This window comes from Empidonax traillii, unplaced genomic scaffold (genome assembly GCF_003031625.1).
Source record: "Empidonax traillii isolate 1590-97213 ecotype Southwest subspecies unplaced genomic scaffold, ASM303162v1 scaffold344:size748272, whole genome shotgun sequence".
NCBI lineage: Eukaryota > Metazoa > Chordata > Aves > Passeriformes > Tyrannidae > Empidonax > Empidonax traillii.
In genome coordinates, this window is record NW_020955537.1 from 221195 (window position 1) to 241568 (window position 20374).

The window sequence follows — 20374 nt, forward strand, 5'->3', positions numbered from 1 at the left end:
AATCCTATCCAAAGTCTACTGCCAAACTTGTCTTCAACAAGTAAGTGCTCATAGACTTTATTAAAACTAACAGACACAATTACAGAAGTAAATAAGCTCCCTTGCAGAGAGGTTCCCCACCTATAATTTATTTGCCTCAGATATAAGGAATGATGGAAAATGCAGAGGTTAGAGCACTGACTGTAACTGCACATTTTTGAAAACGTGTAGGAGTATAAAAACTAGCAACAAGAGAAACTTCACAGAAAGTGGAGCATATTGACAGGCAGGAATGCAACTCTTCCCTTGCTTCCCTTGGCAACAGCAAGGCTGACATGAAAAAGCTGAGAAAGGAGCAACTCAGGCCACAGTGCATCTTACTGTGTACAGCAAAACTAACAACCTCAGCCTGTAATACAAGGCTAATCTTCTCTTCTAACAGAGGAATCAGTCAGGTCATGTGTATACCAGACAACCACTTGAAGACTCAAGTGGAGACTTCACAGACAGACAGTAGAGAAACTTTATTAATATTCATCTTGAACCATGGTGGGAAAAAAGGATTGCTATTCTGTATTGAAATGATAAGGGAGATCAACCAGATTATCAACTCAAAGATTTCAATGCCAGAAGAAAACTGAAAGATAAGGAAAACCAATCCGTTGCAAAAGAAACTGAGCCAGTTTGGCATCTCAAAGCTTTTCAACCTGTATATAACCCAAAGCCCAAGGGAGAAAATTAGTCTGGTTTATATAAATGTTTGCCTCCTTACAAAGATAATCTCATCAGAAAGTCTGTCTCAATTTATTGCTGCTGTCCAGAAAACAGAGAAGAAGGTAAAAAAGCTGTGGAAATTTCCAACAGGCAATGTCAGCTAACCCAGTTCTCAAATTACTGCAAATTTTATGCCCAGAAAAGACTCTGGACTATCCAGACAGAACACTGCTTAAGACACAGGCATCAGTTTGACCGAGCCAGGATACCCTGAATTACTGCAGAGAAGAAAATGCAAAACTCCTCCATAAAACAGCAAGGTGATCATCAGAGCCTTCTTTGTAGAAGGCCTTCCTCATCCAAAACTCTGATTTGGCTCAAGGTTTGAGGCAGATCCCAAAAACTAGCTTATAGATGGCTACAAGGCCTTACAGATCAGAGGCAGAATACACACATTGCCAAACAGTAGGGGGTAATACTCTTCTTTGTATTTGTTTACTGCACCTGGGAGCAAGCACTAACCCAAAGCACAAGAGCTGGCTGTCTGGTACTGTAACTCATCAGCTCTCTTCCTTACCATGACTGAAAAATTACCTATGACTTCTTGAAAACAGAAAACTTGTATCTCCCCCAGACACTCTGTGGTACACAGTCATACCTGTAACACTTTTAAAGTCATCATAATACCATCTTGCTGCAGATGCAGGTAAGCCACATTCATCTTAGGTAAACAAAAATGAGTTACTCTGCTTTCCTGAAGGAAAACACTTGAAAAGAAGAGAAGCCTAAACCACTGGTTTTACAATCAATCATCAGCTTTAAAATGTAGAAGTGGATTAAATGAGTAAATGAAAAAAACGTGACTCAGACTTGACACACTGCTGCTACACACTCATTTGTATCAAAGATGTAATAGGTTCCTTATTTATGATGTTGGAGTCTAATTAGATAGAGCTCCTTCCAAGAGGCTAGTTTCTTATCTAATTAGTATTTAATTTCTAAAAGCCAGGGGTTTTTTCAATTTGTGATGACAAGTAATATTATATTCCCAAGATCTCCAGTAAGCTTTGACTGATTTTAAATTACAAAATAATCATCTTCTAAGTAAAACATCCCTCCAATTGTTTTTTGTTCTGAAGCAGGCAAAAATTACTTTTTGACTTCATTCCCTAACTAGAAATCGCATATTAAAGGAATTGAGAAAATTATCTCGGTTTTCCTTGACAAGCTGTGTGAAACTACTTCTCACATAATTTGTAAAAACAAAGTTTGGTGAAGTAGCAGAAACAAGCCTTTTTCTTTGAAAAAAGTTACATCTCCTGCTACTAGTCCTTCTCATACTGTAATCATCTCCTTGTAGTAAACAGCTACAAGATCCTCAGGAAAGGTGGTTTCAGTGGACAAAGTGACAGGTGATGTGTTCTACTGTTAGAAGCAGATAAAATTCTGGTTTATGTAACTTTTTTTCTTCTCTGTGAGTGTACTTAAACAAAAAGAGTATTTCCCAGCTAGAGTGATGAGTGCCCACCTCGGAGTCTCATATGGCTTCTAAGAAGTTCCAGCTCCCAGACACAGCTGGGGTCAAATTGCCATCTCCTGTTCATGAATCATTCCCGGAGTTCCCCCTTCTCTCAACTCTTCCATAGACAGGTTTTGCAATACTTGGGTATAAGATAATGTTAACATACAGTTCATACAAAGACTAGCTCCCTGCTCACTAGAGGACAGGATGGGGCCTCTGCTCACAGGCATAGAGTACCTTGTCAGATCAGAAGTTCTGCAATGAATTCAAAAAGCCTCCTCCCTATTATAAGTGCAGCTCTCCCCAGTCAGTGAATAAAGATAAAATAATTACTGAGTATTGGATTGGGCCTACCAAGTGCTCTGACTAAAGAAAAGCACAAAATCAAAGTTTTCAGCAGGAGAAAATTAAGTTTAGAGATGCTATGTTTGGGAGCAAGATCTTGAAATGTTGCAAAATTTATGACAGGGGCCTGACTCAACAACAATGAAAACAGAATCCAAAAATTAAGGAAGCAGACAGATTATACATAGCCAGAGATGACCTGCGGCAACTAACACTGGACTCCAAGAAACAAGATGGGAAGAAACATGTGCCTGGAAGAGTTTAAGAGAAAACCAAAGGAGCTAACCCATCCAGCCACATGCAGCAAGCAGCTATCAATGAAGATTCCTCAAGCATCCTGAGAATGAAAAGAATCATCAACAACTTTGCTGAGTTTACCAGGACAGTAATCATCTACTGATTCTTTGTAGCAAACTCATATTTTGGACAGAAATTATCAAGTTGCAAAATTAAACATCATCAAATAAGTTACTTATCTTTAGAAGAAACTACACATTATGGAAGGCTTTAACTATCCAGGAAGAGGAAAAAAATCCTAGTGGCAGACTTACAGATCCTTTCAGAACCAGAAAAGAAAGAAAACACTGAATAAAAACTGCTGGATACATGATCAGTGCTAAGCATTAGCTAAACACTCTAAACTTGGCACACGTAGAGCACACATTCTGCTGCAGCACAGAGGCTACACACAACTGTCAGGGTGGCAAGAGGTTAATTTCTGGAGTTGAATCAGCAAGGAGGATACTAAAGTAACAACCAAGAACAGAACTGAAGAGTGCTCGTAAAAAGACACCCATTCAAATTAAGCACACTGTAAGGGCACAGAACCAGCATGACAAAACCAGGCTTCTTCCTCCAAGTTATGCACCAGTGTTTAGAAGTACCAAGGAAGACATATAATAAAATAGCAAATCTTCATCCATTGCGCCGATTATTCAGAACAACTTGTTTCTCCAGACCAAAGGAAGTTATAAGCATAACTACTACAGGAAAAAAATGTAAACAAATCATGAATTAAAATTTGGAATTCTCTCAAGTATTTTTTCCCCAGATAGAGTCATAAATAAAACAAAGGACAACTCTGGCTAAAAGTGCAACCTGATTCAGTGGTAACATGAAATGATTAAAAATAATAGGACACGGCACCTAGAAACGAGTGAAAGTGAAAAAGAAGTTTCCACATATTAGGAAAGGCAATACTGTTTGTAACAGCATAGTCTCACTATCTGGAGATAGAACAGATGGGTGGTGGATACTCTGAGCTGCCCTTCAAAGGAATGCCTTTCTCACCACTCAGTGTACTTTCAGGACTCCAAGGCCATTAGACTCAGCAGGGAAAAGTTAGCTTTTGTGACTCTGGAACCACCCTAAACTAGAATGAAATAACAAACTTGCTTTTGAACTTGCAGGGACAACACTTCTGTTCACTAACAAACTTAGATTCCCACTCTTTACCTTCAAAACCAAAATCAAGTAAACAAAAAGCACTTCAAAACGGAAGGAGGACCCTATTTTCTAGGATCTGCAACAGAACACCTGCTATTTAGCTACATATATCTGCCTAACACACTCTCACCTTCTGCAAAAGAGGATGTTTTTTGTTGATGGAGAGTAGTGCTCTTAACCCAAAGGCCATCCAACATCCATCTAGGTTGCAATGACATGTAGCAGAAGCTCAGATAGAAGTGCAGACCCCAGAGCTGTGGAGCAGAGATCTGCAATCCAGAACAATAACAAAGGCACCCACATTTGAAAAACAAAGTAGGCCCCGGAACTAGAACTGCCTCAGCTAACCCTGTTCACCTTCAGTGCTCTGTCCTGCCCTATCTCGGGGATATATTAGCTATATTAGTCTGACAGTAACAATGTTTTCCTTGCTCCTATCAGGAGCCTGAGGTGCCTGAGCAAAGGTAAACAGCACCAGACATTTTTGGTGCTAATGTCAAAACTCCTAGTGAGCCCAGAGTTGGTTTACAAGCTTTGAAAAGGCTCAAATTACTACTGTGTCCAAGAAAAGAAACAATTTGAAATCCAGGATGGGCAAGGTGCTGTTCAGATCTCTTCTAAAATACTTTGAATATTCTGAAGTTTCACCAGCTACTGCAGCCTTTTGCTCTCATAACCCTTCTGTAATCAAGGTGAATGTTACAAAGTATCGAGGGGCTCTGACTGCAGTAAGATTTTAAGAGAACCAGAAAGAAAAGTCAAAGCTTTATGCACAGTTTAATGGTCACATGAAAAAAGACCTCCAAAGCCACCTCCTCTGGTGAACTGCCACTGACAGTAATTTGTGGAATGGCCAGTTTCACAAGAGCCCTGTAATGTAACAGTTGAAGAAAAGTGCTACATTAAATTCTTCTCCTGGGGCTTGGAAAATACCCATGGTTGCCTAGAAATCCACATCCAGAACACCCTCACGAATGACAACTCCATAAAGCCCATGGAAATGGGATCCAGTCCTGGCATCTTCAATGAGTTTTCACTTGCTTAAGGCTCTAAGGGATAAAAACTGGCCAGGTGAAGAGGAGTGAAGTAAATCACTCTCTCTTTTGCAGAGGTCAAATCCCATACCTAACCCAGTAGATTCAGCTAAGAGGGAATGTTGAGAGATGTCTCCGAGAAACCAGGGCGAGTTTTACCTGCTTGCTGATCCAGTACAGGCTTCTCACTCCTTTCACAAAGATCAGACATTCTTAGCTGCCACACAGAAGCTGAAAGGACACTCATTTCATACAAGACCAGTAAGTGTCTTGCACTGAATTATAAGAGGGTGAGAAGAGTTTCCAAGAAAATCCCTCTGGAATCATTCATTACAAGCCCAGGCCCTAAACAGGCACAAAAGGAATGTCTCTTGGCCATACGCTCTTAAGCAAAATATCCCCTTGAATGGACAGTGCCACCACAGATGAAACACAATTCAAATCTGGCAGGTTTAAGTACGATCAAAGATACAAGACTGAAACAAAAAGCAGAGAAAATATTTTCCAGTTTGGAAAGGAAAAAGCAACCTAGTATCCAGAACTGAAAAAAGACCAGAAGAGGAGAAAAAAGTAAAACAAGCAAACAAACAAAATGTTAACAAGAAATTTTATATTATTTCTTGCTCTTACCTTGTCTAACAAAGCCAAAACTTCTACAGAGTAGTTTGGGTGGGGGTTTTGGTGGGTTTTTGTTTCGTTGGATTTTTGTGTTTTGGTTTTTTTTTTTCCTTTTGTATCAGAACTGGATACACTACAAAGTGACTCAACATTGGTCTATATCAGCTCTGCACTTGCATCTTGGGATCAGTGTATCTTGATTTCATTCTTCAAAATGTATCAGTTGCGTGGATGTGTCATCTGAGTGACATGGAAGAAGTTCACTATCACTTGCAGCCAGTTATTTATCTGCACAATTTCAGTTACTGACACCAATCTGTTTAGTATATAATTGTGTAACACTGCTTTTTTAAACTGGGGTCATTGTAGGACAAACTGGAAAGTGCAAATACATAGCAGGTGCCAAAAGTAAGAAACTAAGACTAGCAATAGCAATAAAAATTAGATTACTCATTTCTTAAAGAACTCTTCTTGATCCAACAGGTGACCATTTCCATTACAAGAAACTTTTCCAGAAAATCCGGTCTTCTACACCCAAAAACATTTCCTTCAGCCTGCAGGCAAACACTCTCCTCAAAGCTGGCAAGCAGTGAAACTGGAAGTGTGACCACCATGATCCTTGGGAATTTTTCAGAAGAAGATGAGACTGTAAACATACCCTTCAAGTGAGCATGAGCTACTTCGGTAAAAATCTTTGTAAGCTATCTTTTCCCAGAAATTGAGGATAGGAGGTTAACGCATACTTGACATAGTACTTGGATACTGGTTATAACCAAGGACCTCTCCAAACACCAATGGGGACCTGAGCTCAAAAACTGAATTCTAATCTGTCTAAAGTACCCTGTCCCATCATTTTAATGGTAACTAAAGTACAAGATTATGGGGATACAGAAGTATACTGGAGTCACAACTAATTTAATAGGAAAAAAAGTGCTATTTACCAGAGAAAAAAATTAAATTTCATAATTTGATTTTATTTGGTTAAATATCAATGAATTTGTAACATTCTAGTGATATACTATACAGCTGTATAGTTGACTAAAGCAAATGAAAAGACGCAGTATGACACAGGTGACCACTGTGACCATGGAGTACACATTTCATAGCTGGGAAACTTTCCAAAAACTACCAGCTTAACAAAAAAGACACACAAAACAAAACAAAACCCAAACCACAAAACACTTTCTGTTGAGATGAAGTATGAACAAATTTTAGCAGCTACAGACATAGATGTGGCTCTAGTATTACACTACCACAGATGGCTTTTCAAAGTTCATTTTTACATTAGGAATTGTGACAAGCAATTTTTTTATTCTAAATAGTTTCCAGAACAACGCCTGACAAGACATCTCTCAGATTCTTACTGAACTCTTGATCTTTTAATACAAACATACTTTGGATAATGCTGATCATGACTCAATGCTGACAATGAGCAGACCCCCTAAACACAGAGCCCTTGACTTTTAATATATATATAAGTATGTGTGCATTAACTACACTATACACAGGTTCCATTTCCTCTCTTCACAGACTTTATCATGCACTCCCACTAATTCTATTCCCCCCCTCACACCATATATCCTCTCCTTCCTCAGCAAAACTGCCAGCCTCGTTCCCTGACCTGCCTTTGCAGGACCCCCGCCTTGTGCTCTTTAGGCGCCTCAACCAAATGGTACTCCCTGCCTTTCTTTCTCTTCTTTTCAGAAGAGAGAGAAAATTCAAGAACTATTGTGAAAAATACAGACTATGTATGATCTAAAGATTAGAAATGCAAAATATTTGCTTCTGGCAAAAGACAGGCCTAACACTTTTCCTATAGATCTTGCTGTTGCTGACAGGAAATCAGTGTAAGCAGGGGAAGGAAAAGTGAAGCTCTGGTGGCTCATTAACAGATGTTGTTTCAGTCACACTAAAAAGATGCAGAGTTAGGTCCTTTACCACCACATCAGTGAGACCCACATGAGGAAGCGGATACTTCGCACTCCAATGGAAGACAGTCCATGTTCATGTATCTACCAAACATACACAAAAGAAAATGGCACTAAAACTGCACACTTCATAGGGCCAGCTCTCCAATAGGATGATATCATAAGAAGATATATTTTGGGATGAAGGACTGGACATAATCGATGAGAGTTTTCCAGTGTTTTCAAAGACTGACAAGTCAATAGCCACATATTTCGGGTAGGTCAAAACAAACTGTCTGGATAGAGCATGACAGGTGCACCTTTCCTAATGGCTAAAGACGCAGTCTTGGAATTAGGGGATCTGCTTCACTACAGCCTGTTGCCTAACCTTCCCAAGGTCACTTTTCAGGACACTTGACAAATAAAACATCTAGTATTTGATTCACTTCCCACATTCACACTAATGTATGGTTATGGTAGAGTCCAGTTTATAAACCTGTGTAGGAAAATCAAGCCTGAGGTTTGTCCCCAAGGAAGGAACTGACTGAGTTAAATGCTTATTTAAACTTGCTCCAGTCATTAAAAGATCTCTGATAAGGTTTTCCTGCAAGTAAAATTAGAAATTTTCTTTATAATCTACTATCATAATTCAGGGTGTAAGATTATTCAAATTTATTATTTTGACATAACTCTTGGGGGATAAAGTAGTTTAAGCTAGTAAGAGGATATAAAGACTTTGGTCTCCAGACTACAGCCTGAGCGGAATCCAAACTGGATGACTTCTGCTAAAGCTGAACAATGTTGTTAAAAAGTAGTCTGCAAAGAAAAGAAAATCTGAATTGTCCCTTGTCCTCATAAACTATGAGCAAGCAGGCAGTCTCAATCCTGTTCCTAGCTGGCAGCAATATGAATCTTCACAAAGATAGACAAGAGGAGGCATATCTCTCTCAGAGAGTTTTTCTAGGTCAAAGCTAAGGTTCAGTGACTGGAAATCAGTACTGGAAATCTTGCACTGCTGATGACTTTCTAGAAAAAAAAAGATTTCATTCAGAAATCTGTCAGCCTGGCACTGTTTACATAGGCAGCAATATCACAACAAAGCCTGTACAGAACCTCCCTGTAGTTAGCAAATGACTTAAATACATAAATATTATTACACTGGTGTAGACTGCTAACCTGGAATTACCACACAGCCCAGGAAGACCTTACTCCTGTGCAGCTTGATGCCACTAGTAACGTAAGCAAGATATAGCAACGTATGCTCACTGACAGAAGTGCAGGGCAACTACACCAAGTTATGGCAGAGCAAACAGCCTTACTTGTGCCTTGCAACACCGTAGTTACTCATGCACATCCCTCAGTACTGTTCAAGACAGTATTTAATGCAAAGAGTGGGGTTACAACAGCAACGCTTTATCTACCCTTCTGTATATCCTAAACTTTTTTTTAGGACTATGGTAGTGGCACAGGGAGCATTCCAAGCATGGCTCGAGAAGCTTACATCTTGGTATTCACAGAAACAGCTTAGTCTTGGTATTCACAGAAACAGCTTGCTGGCCGTAAGGCAACACCGGGCAGATACACTGTGGGAAATTTTTTGCTTGGGTATCACTGACTTTGGTGGGCCCCTAAGCACTACAAGGCAAACAGCTTCACTGCAGGATTTGCCCTCACAGCTCACCCCAAGAAGCCCTCACTTTCCCAGGAGAGCAAGGCTGTGACTTCCAGGCCAGGCTGTGATCAAGATGAACTTTTTTCCACCAGAGACACCTAAACAACGGGAAAATGCCAGCAAGCTCCTGAGAAGCCTGGACTAGGCATCTTCACTGGATCCCATCTCAACGACGGCCTCACAACTCTCGTGCCGGGCGAAGGCCGGCAAACCGCTCCGCTGCCCGTTGCTTGGGAGAGATGCCGACATCCATTTTGGGAGTGGGAGAGCCCGGCACTGATGGCAAAGTTTCGGGCCCTGTCCGAAGTTTGGGAGCAGCGCAAGATGTGCGAAGTGAGGACTAACACACACGTACAAACACACGGCGGCCGAGCTGCGAGGTCCGCGCCGCTAACCGGGCGAGCAGCACCCGGCGCCCCTCGCCCCGCCGGCGGCGGAGGGGCCACCCCGCGCCCCCGGGGCCACGCATCGCCACAGCGGCGCGCCCGGTCGGACGGGCCAGGGGACGAGGAGCAAGTTCGGGGGGCACAGAACTCCTCTCCGGGGTCTGGGGCAGGGCAGGCCCGGCGTGGTCCTCGCCGATCCCGGCCCCGCCGCACGGCCCGGCCTTGGCCCGGCCTTGGCGCAACGGGCGCCGCCGGCACCGGACCGGGAGCGCGGAGCTGCCGAGGGGCTCCAGCGGGGGCTCCCCCGCCACCCCCGGAGCGGTGGCGCTGCCCACCTGTGCCCCCGCCCGCCTCCTCCGACCCGGGACGGGCGGCTGGGGGCGGGCGGGGGCCCCGGGGCGGATGGCGGGGCCGGTGCCGCCGCCCCCCGCCCGAGCGGAGCGGGCCGGCAGCGCCGTGGCGCAGCAGCGCCCGCCTGGCCCCGGGGAGGCGGGGGGCGCCGGGGGCCGGCGGAGCCCTCGCCCGGCAGCCGCCGCGCCAGCGGGAAGAGCGGGCAGCCAGGACGGGGACTCGGACATCGCGGCCGATGCGGCTCCCTCCCTTCCCCTCTCGCCCGGTTACCTGCTTCCCGGGGACACTTTGGAGACGCCTCCAACATCGGCAAACACTAAAGAGAACTGACCCCGCCGCCGCGGCGGCCGCCGCCGGCCCCAACCACTGCGCCCCCCCCCCCCCCCCCCCCGCCCCCCCCCCCCCCCCCCCCCCCCCCCCCCCCCCCCCCCCCCCCCCCCCCCCCCCCCCCCCCCCCCCCCCCGCCGCCCCCGCACCGCGTGTCGGCCCCGCCGCCCCCCCGGCCCCTCCCGCCGCCGCCCCCGCCGTGCCCGCCGCCCCCGGGCCGCTCCCGGAGCGCTCCCCGCGCTGCGACCCCCCCGCGCCCGCCGAGAGAATGGCCCCGTCCGCCGCCCGGCCCGGCCAGCGGCAAGCAGCGCCCCCCGCGGCGGCGCCGGGAACTGCGCCCACCGCCCGCCCCCGGCCCTGGCGGGGCCCGCGGCGTCCCCGCTCACCTTTCCCCGCCGGGCCGGGGCCGGGGCCGGGCCGGGCTAGGCTCCACCGCACGGAAAGGCCTCGGCACCGCCGCAGGAGGCAGCCCCGACCCGGCCGGGGCGCAGCTGCGGGGCCGCGCCAGGCTGACAGCGGGGCTGAGCTCGGCTGAGGTCGCCGTGCCGCTCAGGCGCTGCCCCCTGGCGGCCGCTCGCAGCGCCGCGCAGGGATCGGGCCGCGGGGAGCGGAACGGGGAGCGAGGGTGAACGCCAGGGAAAGGAAAATAATGGCTTGCAGGAATACAGGGAGAGCGAGGGAAAACAACACAGCGCAACAGAGAACGGGCCTGGTTTTATTTCTCCGAGATGCTGTTACTCGTCTTACTCTAGCTTGGACCACTAACTCTCGGACGTGCTTCCCCTCTCACCTCCTTTCCCCTCCGAGACATGTGTTTCTGGAGGACGGCAAAAACTCATAAGCATGATTCGTGTCAAAATTTTTTTTCTGTCTAGAATTAGGGCACCTCATGTTTCTGAAGGGAAAGATAACTGATGCAGTTACTGGGCGCTACCCTACAGTTGGCTGGAGGGAGGCTGCAGGAAAGCGGGCCAGAGATTGCAGCTGTGGAGGTTCAGCCATGGAGATTCCACGGTGCATCATTGAAACGTCCTCCTTCCCCAGCTGGGCACAAAACCTCCCTCCTTGGACACTGTCAGGGCTCAGCTAGATATAGTCCTGGGTAACTTGCTGCTATTTTTTCGACAGCCCTACTTCCATGCCCTTTCAACTAATAACAATCCTATGGTTCTACCATCATAAAAGTATTTATCCTGTTGCCATGTTTTAGGTTTGAACGTCCCTTACAGAAGGTAGAAGTAGGCAGAAAAATGAAGAAAAAAAAAAGAAATTAAAAAGTGCTTATGTAAAATTGAGATTAAAGTCTGAAGAGTTTCTTCCTTTAAGTTAGAAATTAATAGAGGAAAAAAAGAGGAGGGGTCATAGAAATTAATTTCTATCTCTAGCATGAAAAAGATAGCAAATTCTTTATCTCAAAGTAATCATTTTATTGTTTATTGACAAAAAATCTCTCAGTTCAATTCACAATCTATTTAAATTTTCTTCTGTAAAAATCTGCTTTCTTGATTGGCTAAAGTAATTATTTGCCAACTAAAACAAACCAGGAATTATTTGTGAAAGCCAGATAGAAGCATCAGAGCTTGAAGCAATGATCTTCCTACCTGATTTGATAGATTTCAGTAACAAAGTTCCTCAGGCTTAGAAACAAAAGTAGATTTCTTTTGAGGGGGGAAGATACCTATATCTTTTTACTATGCAACTAGGTTTTAGTGATGGTTGTGAGAGTTATAACATTAGTCATAGCAAATGTAATTAAAAAAAAAACAACCCACAACAGAAAGTCAGGGTCAAAATAAATCCAAAGTTCATATTTCCTCCAGTATCTGTTATTCCATGAGAAATTTTTTTTTAATTGTGACTTCACACCATGAGGTGGATCAGTACTGAGCAAGAGAGAAAAAGATGTAGTCTGAAAGGATTCCCAAGCATGGCGTAGGCACATAGCCCAGGTGAATTTTGGTAGTAAGCTTGCATATTGTACGTAATATACAACATCAAAAACATATAATGACGGTGGTAGAACTGTATCGTGAGTATCTAAGTGATAGCAAGGTTTTATTCATAGAACACTAACATTTACAACTTATTTAAACACACTTTGGGAATTCATCATTTGCTAAGAGTTTCATACATACCCTGTTATTCAGCAGCGGCAGCTCGTCCTCCTCCCCTTCTCACTCCTCCACTGTTTTGTTTTCTGTTTCTGAGAAGCCTTACCCCTTAATTAATTTAAGAACTGAGGACAGAAGTATACAGTATAATACAATTTCTAATGTATTCTTCTGATATAATTTAGTGATACAATGTAGCAATGGATAATAATTCAAGTACTTTTCATTAGGCTACCACAAATTTTTGTGAGAGTAAAGTTCATTCAGGTGCTGAATCATGACGGTGCTTCCATAAGTCTGTAGGGTTTTTTGTTTATTCTTGGTAGGTTTTTTCCCTTTTAATTTTATGTCCTGCAATTTTTTCTTTACTATTAGTAGTTTGAAGAACAACCACATAGTATAACATATACTTAGCATCCATGTACCCAGCAGAAAAATGCATCCAACGAATGTCAGCATCAGGTTACAAGGGAGGTCTTCCGAACTTTCTGCACAGACAGATGTACTTCCAACAAGCCTATATTCTATTATTTCAATAATTAAGATTTTTATAATATTGCTATTGCTGCACAGTTAAAGGCTTAGTTCAAAACCATATCTTGAGATACAGGTATCAACTCAGAAAGGTCTTGTATCTTGATATACCATTTTGTGGTGCAAATGGAATATAGCTGAAACAAAACTGAATACAAAAGAGCAAATTTTATCCCCAAATCTACCATATATGTATATTTTATAAAACAAAGGATATTTTATAATAAGTTTAAGTTCATGTATTTAGCTTTTTTTAATGTTTCCTGTACGATTGAAGCTTTACATATATGAACAACTAAATTACACTACTAATAATTTCTTTAGATTTACTGTACCTTTTTTTTTATTTTATTTTTCTGCTACTGCTGAGATATAGGATAAAGGCTAGTCAGTACCCCCAGTAAAAGCAGCTTATTACAAACCAAAAACTTCTCATTTTTGAAAACCAGATGCATAGTTTATATATACTCATTCACCCTACTCCATTAGTACACAACAGGAGTGTCATGACTTGCCCAACCATCCCGTTCCAGTAATGCAAGTTGTTAATAGCAGTGATTAATCCAGTATGCAGTTTGAAAACAACAAAACGCCACAGTGAGGTCTAAATGCCTGCACAAATACCTAACTGGAGGAAAGGACACAGAGTAATTCCATTTGGTCTTTATACACAAGAGCAGGACACTTCAAGACACTAGGCCTTGTCATTTTTAATCTCAGATTCATAAAAACATAAATTGGCACTTTCACGCTGACTTGCAAAAATCAAACTATTTTAGTTTCTACTGATCTATTTTATTATTAGAATTGTACTTACGAAAAGTCATCAAAAAGTGACTTTCCACCCCCACAATACACTTTGGTGCAACAAACCAAACCAAACCAAACCAAAAAAAAAAAAATCCCCAAAGAAAATGTCCAGGCAGAACTGTTGGTTAGAAAGAACCTCTGAAGTTCTGCACCACCACTCTCCCTGCCCCCTGAAAGTAGGACCAACTTTAAAGCTGGATCTGACTTTGGATTTAGCAGGTTGCTCAGTTTCCTTTTGAAAATTTCCAAGAGTGGAGATTTTACAGCCTCTCCCGGAACTCTGTTGAGGGTTTGACAGTTTCTTTGTAGCTGTACTTTTTACATATTAAAGAATTAGATGATATTTTGATACTAAATTTAAAAGCATAATTAAGCTAACAGAGAGAGTGCTCATAATACACCAATAGGGAGCAAACAATACATTTTTTACATTAGTCATTCAACTGAATAAAAGCCTCTAATAGCTTAATACCATAAGAAATAATTTTTAAATAATATTTTAAATAATGTTTTTCCAGTAATTAAAACATATTAGAAAAGTAAAAGCTAGGAGTTTGGGATTATATTTGATTAACACCCAGTATTATTAACAAGCCTAAGTCTAGTCAGGTCACTGCTCTCTGCAATTACAGGTGCAGAACTGGGATTATGAAAGTAGATTTTTGACTACAATGCACGTCATACAAGTGCCTAAAACAATTGATCACCAGGTAGTACAAGGAATGAGGGGCACAAACAAACCAAGATAAAAAAAACTACGAGTAAACACTATGCAGAGTTTACTCAGGTAATGGGAACCATTTATTCTTTATGCTCCAGTGAAAACTCATGAGCAGTGAATTTTAACAACTCACACTAACACATTATCTTTCATGATTCATGTCTAAAATGCGAGTTCCCTAAATCAGATGAATCATACAATCACTTCAAGAATCTAAAATAAGTGAACTAGAACTTGCACTTGTCAGCATATATTCAACTTTTTCCATCACTGTTGGTATAAGGACATTGTGCAACCTCTAAGCTCTCATCTCCCTTAGCAAGTATAATGCTTTCAGAACACACCAAAGTGAATCCAACCAAAATGATGTGCTGATTTTGCAATCACCAGCTTACATCTAGGTCTCTTATCATCAAGGTACCAATGCTGTTTCTTCAGTAATTGACCCACTGGCCCAAATTCAGATTGCTTTGCAGGTAGCATTATATTTCCCAGTAATTATTTGCACACATTGCTCTCATACAGCAGTGCTAGGAATAGCAAATCCTTGTGTAAATGAAAGCTTTGCTTTACCCTTTTAATAATGCTAGTGAAATTTTAAAACTGTACTGGTAAATTATTCTATAGGAAATATTAGGAGTTGTATAACACATTCAGAAACTCCCACATCACTCATTATTGTAGTTCATGTATCCAAAACTGCAGAAAAGCTAGCCTTAAGTCACAAGTTTTAATTTGCACATTTCTTTTGTGACAGCTATTCCCATAATTTTCCATTTACTTTCAGCACAAGGTACTGTAAAAACTTTCTGTACACTCATCCCACCTTCTCACAATTATCGAAAATCTGACAATGCGTATTTATGCGTATCTAGTTAATATGCATAATAACAACATAAATTTGTGTGTGTATATGCACAGACACTTAATAAAAGTTCATCATGTATTATGAACACCCGAAACCTCTCATTTATCCTATGTGGTTTCCCGATTTAAATAAATAAATACAAAAGATTTTTATTACTTCTGTATAACACAGAGCATGGAATGTTAGAAGAAAACCAAGATAATTCAGGTCAACCAGGGCTTCACATCTCATGACTGCAGCAATGAAGACATGTAAATCAGCAAGATAAATAATAAAATAAATATAAATTGGTTTGATAAATCAGCAAGAATAATACCAGAACTAGCAACCTGAAGATCACAGTGTATCCTTTTTTCATTACAAAGCACACAGATGTTTAGGAATGGCCCATTTCTGCATTACTAAGCATTGCTTCTTGATGAGACTACACTGGTTTTGCTCAGGAGAGAAGCATGGGAAAGCCAAAGAGTTATTACAGGCCAAAGCAGCAGTAGATTCTATAAGATTAAATTCCTGTTTACAACCCCGGGGGGCTTCAGGGGTTTTGTTTTACTGATAGCATTCTGACTACATAAAAAGGCCTTCGAGCAAGTCCAAACATGATGCTGTTTTTATTGACAATGTTGTATGAGAAGATCATGCCCATTCTGAAGTGCTTTGGATTCTCATTAGTGCCTTTCAGTTCAGGCACAGATTACAGCAGCACTTCAAACACAACCAAAGCGACACCAGTAATATCTCCAGTCTGTGCACTGGTGTCAATACTAGTCATATTTATTGGCACAGTCGTGCTGGTGAGAGACTGTACCTAATCATACCTATCGACAACCTTACCAGTAGCACACTGTAAGAGACTAGGCCCCAAAGAAAGCAGGGATTAGGCCTTTTACATCTCAAGTAAGTTAAAGCAAATTTTGGACATGAAAATTAAGTATTTCAATCATCTCCAAACACATTCTTGTAGTGACATTACCTTTACCCGATACAGATAGAGAGATAAAAGGACACAACTAGTCCGAAGAGAATTCAATCAGTAGAAAAACATGTTATATTCTGCATAGTTTGTTTGCTTCCCGCCCATTTACAGTGCTAAATACCTTTAATTGCAGGACAGTGGAACAACTCCGCAACAAGAGGAAAAGGACTTGTATTTCTACCATTTTGTAGAAGTAAAAAATTACTTACAGAAATTGAACACAATTATTAATTTATACAGTAAATTAAACCTATAATAAATTAGTAATTTTTAAGTTATTATTCTCTTGGAACAAGAACTACCTTAGATCTATATGAAGTCAAACTGCAAGAGTAGAAAAGAGAAACTGTCTGTACCCAGCATTCATACAGAAAAAGGGTTCCCCCTCCTCCAGCCCCAGAAAAAAAAGGTTCAGAAGTTGCTAGTACTACAAACATGACTCAGTAAACGACATAAAAGGCTTATCGTAGTCAATAGGAACGATAACAAAGCATTGCCTACACATGCTCCTAAGTATAGAATCTCATGAATGGAAACACTAAAAGCAGGGACAACTGGCAGCATTGTCACTCAAATGATGTTTATTTTTAGAGGATTACCAATGCCTGCAATTTGCCATTAGTGCTATCTCCTGCCAGCACACACTGGCTTCATTCTCAGTCTGCCCCATTTTCAAACTGATGGCTCTCAAAGCAAATAGATTCGTGCTACTTCCAGGGACTGCGCCAACACACAGCTTCAGAACATGTGAAGTGTAACTGAGTAAACAGCAGGTATTACATTGGTGGAAAATACAGAATCTGTGCATGTCACACCTACATCAAATGCAATTTAAGTACTTAGTTTCACCTACAAAGTAGACATTTCTATGAGAGTTTACCATGCAAGAAGTTTGCTATATATTATGCATGTTATAGCAACCAGCACTGTAACTTTTTCAGAGGATAGGAGTAAAATAATAGTGTAATGATGTATTCTGAAAGTGAGACAAATCATATTTATATTAGATCAAGTTGATTAAAGCTGTTTGGCTTCACATCATTTCACAATCCTGCCTAAATTAAGAACTCATCCTTTAGTAAAATTTTTTGGGTCTGCTGACAAAATTATAAATTACTGGCACAAATACCATCATGTACATAACCCAACAAAAATAGCTGGACTAAATTCTATTGCTATATGAAGGTGTAATACAGCAGATATTAAGATTTGCAGCAGTTCTAACTTTATAATTAATTCTTTTTTAAGGAACAGTCAGTGAAACATTCTCTCATTAATAATGAAATAAAAACCCCCAACCTTACCCTGCATTGTCACCAAATCATCAGTTTGCCATTATGGGCTACTGGAAGCTATAGGAACTCTAGGATGTTTTGAGAATTTGCAAATGCCCTAACTGGATATTTTGACTAAAATTTTGCTGTATAGCACATCACTGAGCCACACGTTTCCCACTCATCCAATAATTTCCCAAAAACATCAGTTTTACAATGGTTGAATATTGCTGAATTTAACAATTTAAGCAAGAGTAAACTCCCACATAATTTGAGAAGTTTTGTACTATTATATCCTTAAATTAACACCAATCTACTACCTGGAGAAGCAAATAAAAATGCTTAATAATGGAAGTTATATGATAGATCTGTACATTTCTGAGTTTCTCTGAATGTTTAAACAAGTGCAGTGCCCACAGGCCTTCATAGAAATTAGGGAAATCATCACCATGTCTGAAAATTTTTGATTATTCAAAGCCTATCAGGACAAAACATAAGCAATCTACAAGGCACTGCATCTTTACAGATAAATAAAACCTCCCCATGACTTTCAAATCAGTTTCCTCTACACTTCACTACAGTCAACAGAAAGAACACCTTCAATAATAAATTCCAAATTTGTAAGAACGCAGCCTGTAAGTTTCTACTTCCAGGGAAAAGCTTGAAAATTCACACTTCCTTGTATCCAGATTATTTTCAATGCATTATCTCTACTTTTAAAAACCACAAAAAATGAAAACCTAAACATTGATGGCAACCTGCTCTTTCAAACGAAAAGCTGTAACTTATAAGGTCCTTGATACTGTATCAAGTAAGGTATAACTATAACATACATACAAAGATTGATACACACTAAAATCAATCCAGATTAATGAACGGCCTAAGCAAGATTCATTCCCCATCTTTAGTACGTACCAGAACCACTGTGAAGACCATAACCAAGAAATCAAGCTCTATGACAGAAAGAAGCAGTGTTCTGTGGTGCAGACCATGCAGCAGGACTCTTTTCAGAGGCCAAATCCTGCCATAATGCTTTGTAAATGTAAGAAAGAAAGAATTAAGCAAATGCTTTACAATGTGACAGTGACAGGACGTGTTACTCAAAATCAAGCTCAGTGCATTAATATCTGCCTTGAAATACACAGAAAGCCAACTCACCACAAACCAGTATGGAACTGGCTTATGCAGAGATCACAAATTTTCTAATTAGATCTTTGGTTTACTCCAAAGAGAACCATGAGACATTAAACTTTGGGTGTACAGATGCTCCAAGACTGGGCTGGCTGGCACAAGTCAACTCTTGTTGTACTTACCCAGGTACATCCAATACTGGATAAAAAGTTCAGATGGATTTACATTTCAGAAATCATTCAGGAAAACCTAGGCCTTACTACATTCCATGCTACAGTCACTAATGTAAGGAAAATTGCCTTCTGGATGAAATGACATTTCATATCAGCGTCCAAACAGTAAGCTTTTATAATGTTCACTTTCAAAAAGTGTTGCAGAGAAATGAGTTTAAAAACCCCCAACACTGCAAAGTAGCTGATAGGAAACAAATAGAAATAGATGATGTATTCAGGTGAGTGCTGGAGCAATCCAGAGAAGCTTTTAGGGAAAAGAATTACAAGCTTTTCTATACATCCAGTAGTATCTGAGATAACAGGAAGACATGAGAACAGTCCAGGTATGATTTAGTCTATTCCTACAGACTAAAGAAAGGAAGTTAACAGAAGGAATTTTCCAAACTACAAAAACAGATAGCGAAGTACCATATCCAGTCTGGTTTTCACTTGCAAAACTTCAAAATCTCTTGTGAAGCACAGTATGAAGGCCACTTTGATGAATTAGCTAGGGTTTCTGGAAAAATTTGCAAAGGCAAAAACAAGCCTATTACCTCAGTTCCCGGAGAGGGTTATCCATCCTCTGAGTTATGTTTGATAGGACCAGTGGTTTTTCTTAGTATAGCACGTCCCAACAAAACAGTACCAGTTTTCACACAGGACCTTGGTCTTTCAGTTGCATCATGATCATAGTTGCATTGCATTTGCCCTCTTCCAATTTTGAAGAACTTGTTAACATAGGAATTACAAATTGGTGCAATTACTGATGTCCTCTTAAAAAAACGCCCAAACCTGAAATCTCAAAAATGCATAAACCCAAAAGCACCTTGCCACCAGCCACCGATTCACTGAGAATATTCAGGATGCTATAAAATTTCCCTTTCAAGAACTAGTTGTTCTCCCTCCCACCCTACTTTGTGAGCATAGCTTATCTCCACATGGTATCCTCATTGTGTTGGTCAACACAATTTGCAGAAGGGTTTGAAAGATCATTCTCAATGACTGAATTATTACTTAAGGAGCCTGAAGTCACCTATTATTCCAGCAATGACGCTTAGACAGTATAGAATCACAGAATCATAGGATCATAGAATAGAATAGGTTGGAAAAGACCTCCAAGATCATCAAGTCCAACCCCTGATCCAACTCCAATTACTATAGCATGGCACTAAGGGTCACATCCAATCTCTTTTTAAAAACCTCCAGGGATGGTGAATCCACCACCTCTCTGGGTGGGCCGTTCCAATGCTTGATTACCCTCTCCGTAAAGAATTTCTTCCTAACATCTAACCTAAACCTCCCCTGGCAGAGCTTGAGCCCATGTCCCCTTGTCCTATTGTTGGTTGCCTGGGAGAAGAGACCAACCCCCACCTGGCTATAACCTCCCTTCAGGTAGTTGAAGAGAGTGATGAGGTCACCTCTAAGCCTTCTCTTCT

General features: G+C 41.4%; 2 protein-coding genes across 7 annotated transcripts in view; both read right to left on the bottom strand.

Moving 5' to 3' along the window:
* STAU2 (staufen double-stranded RNA binding protein 2) overlaps window positions 1–10354 on the bottom strand; it is a 171275-nt gene extending 160921 nt beyond the window's left edge. For both annotated transcript variants that reach the window (XM_027892287.1, XM_027892286.1), the window contains exon 1: window positions 10245–10354. The gene's annotated coding sequence lies outside the window, so the exon portion shown is untranslated. The remainder of the gene's footprint in view (window positions 1–10244) is intronic.
* Window positions 10355–11897: 1543 nt separating this feature from the next.
* UBE2W (ubiquitin conjugating enzyme E2 W) overlaps window positions 11898–20374 on the bottom strand; it is a 43338-nt gene continuing 34861 nt past the window's right edge. For 4 of the 5 annotated variants that reach the window (XM_027892293.1, XM_027892294.1, XM_027892290.1 and 1 more), the window contains exon 6: window positions 12327–12537. In XM_027892293.1, coding sequence (XP_027748094.1) covers window positions 12515–12537 — 23 coding nt within the window. In that variant the 3' untranslated portion in view covers window positions 12327–12514. Of the gene's footprint in view, window positions 12185–12326; window positions 12538–20374 lie in introns of those variants that run through there. The other variant, XM_027892291.1, reaches the window with a different exon arrangement.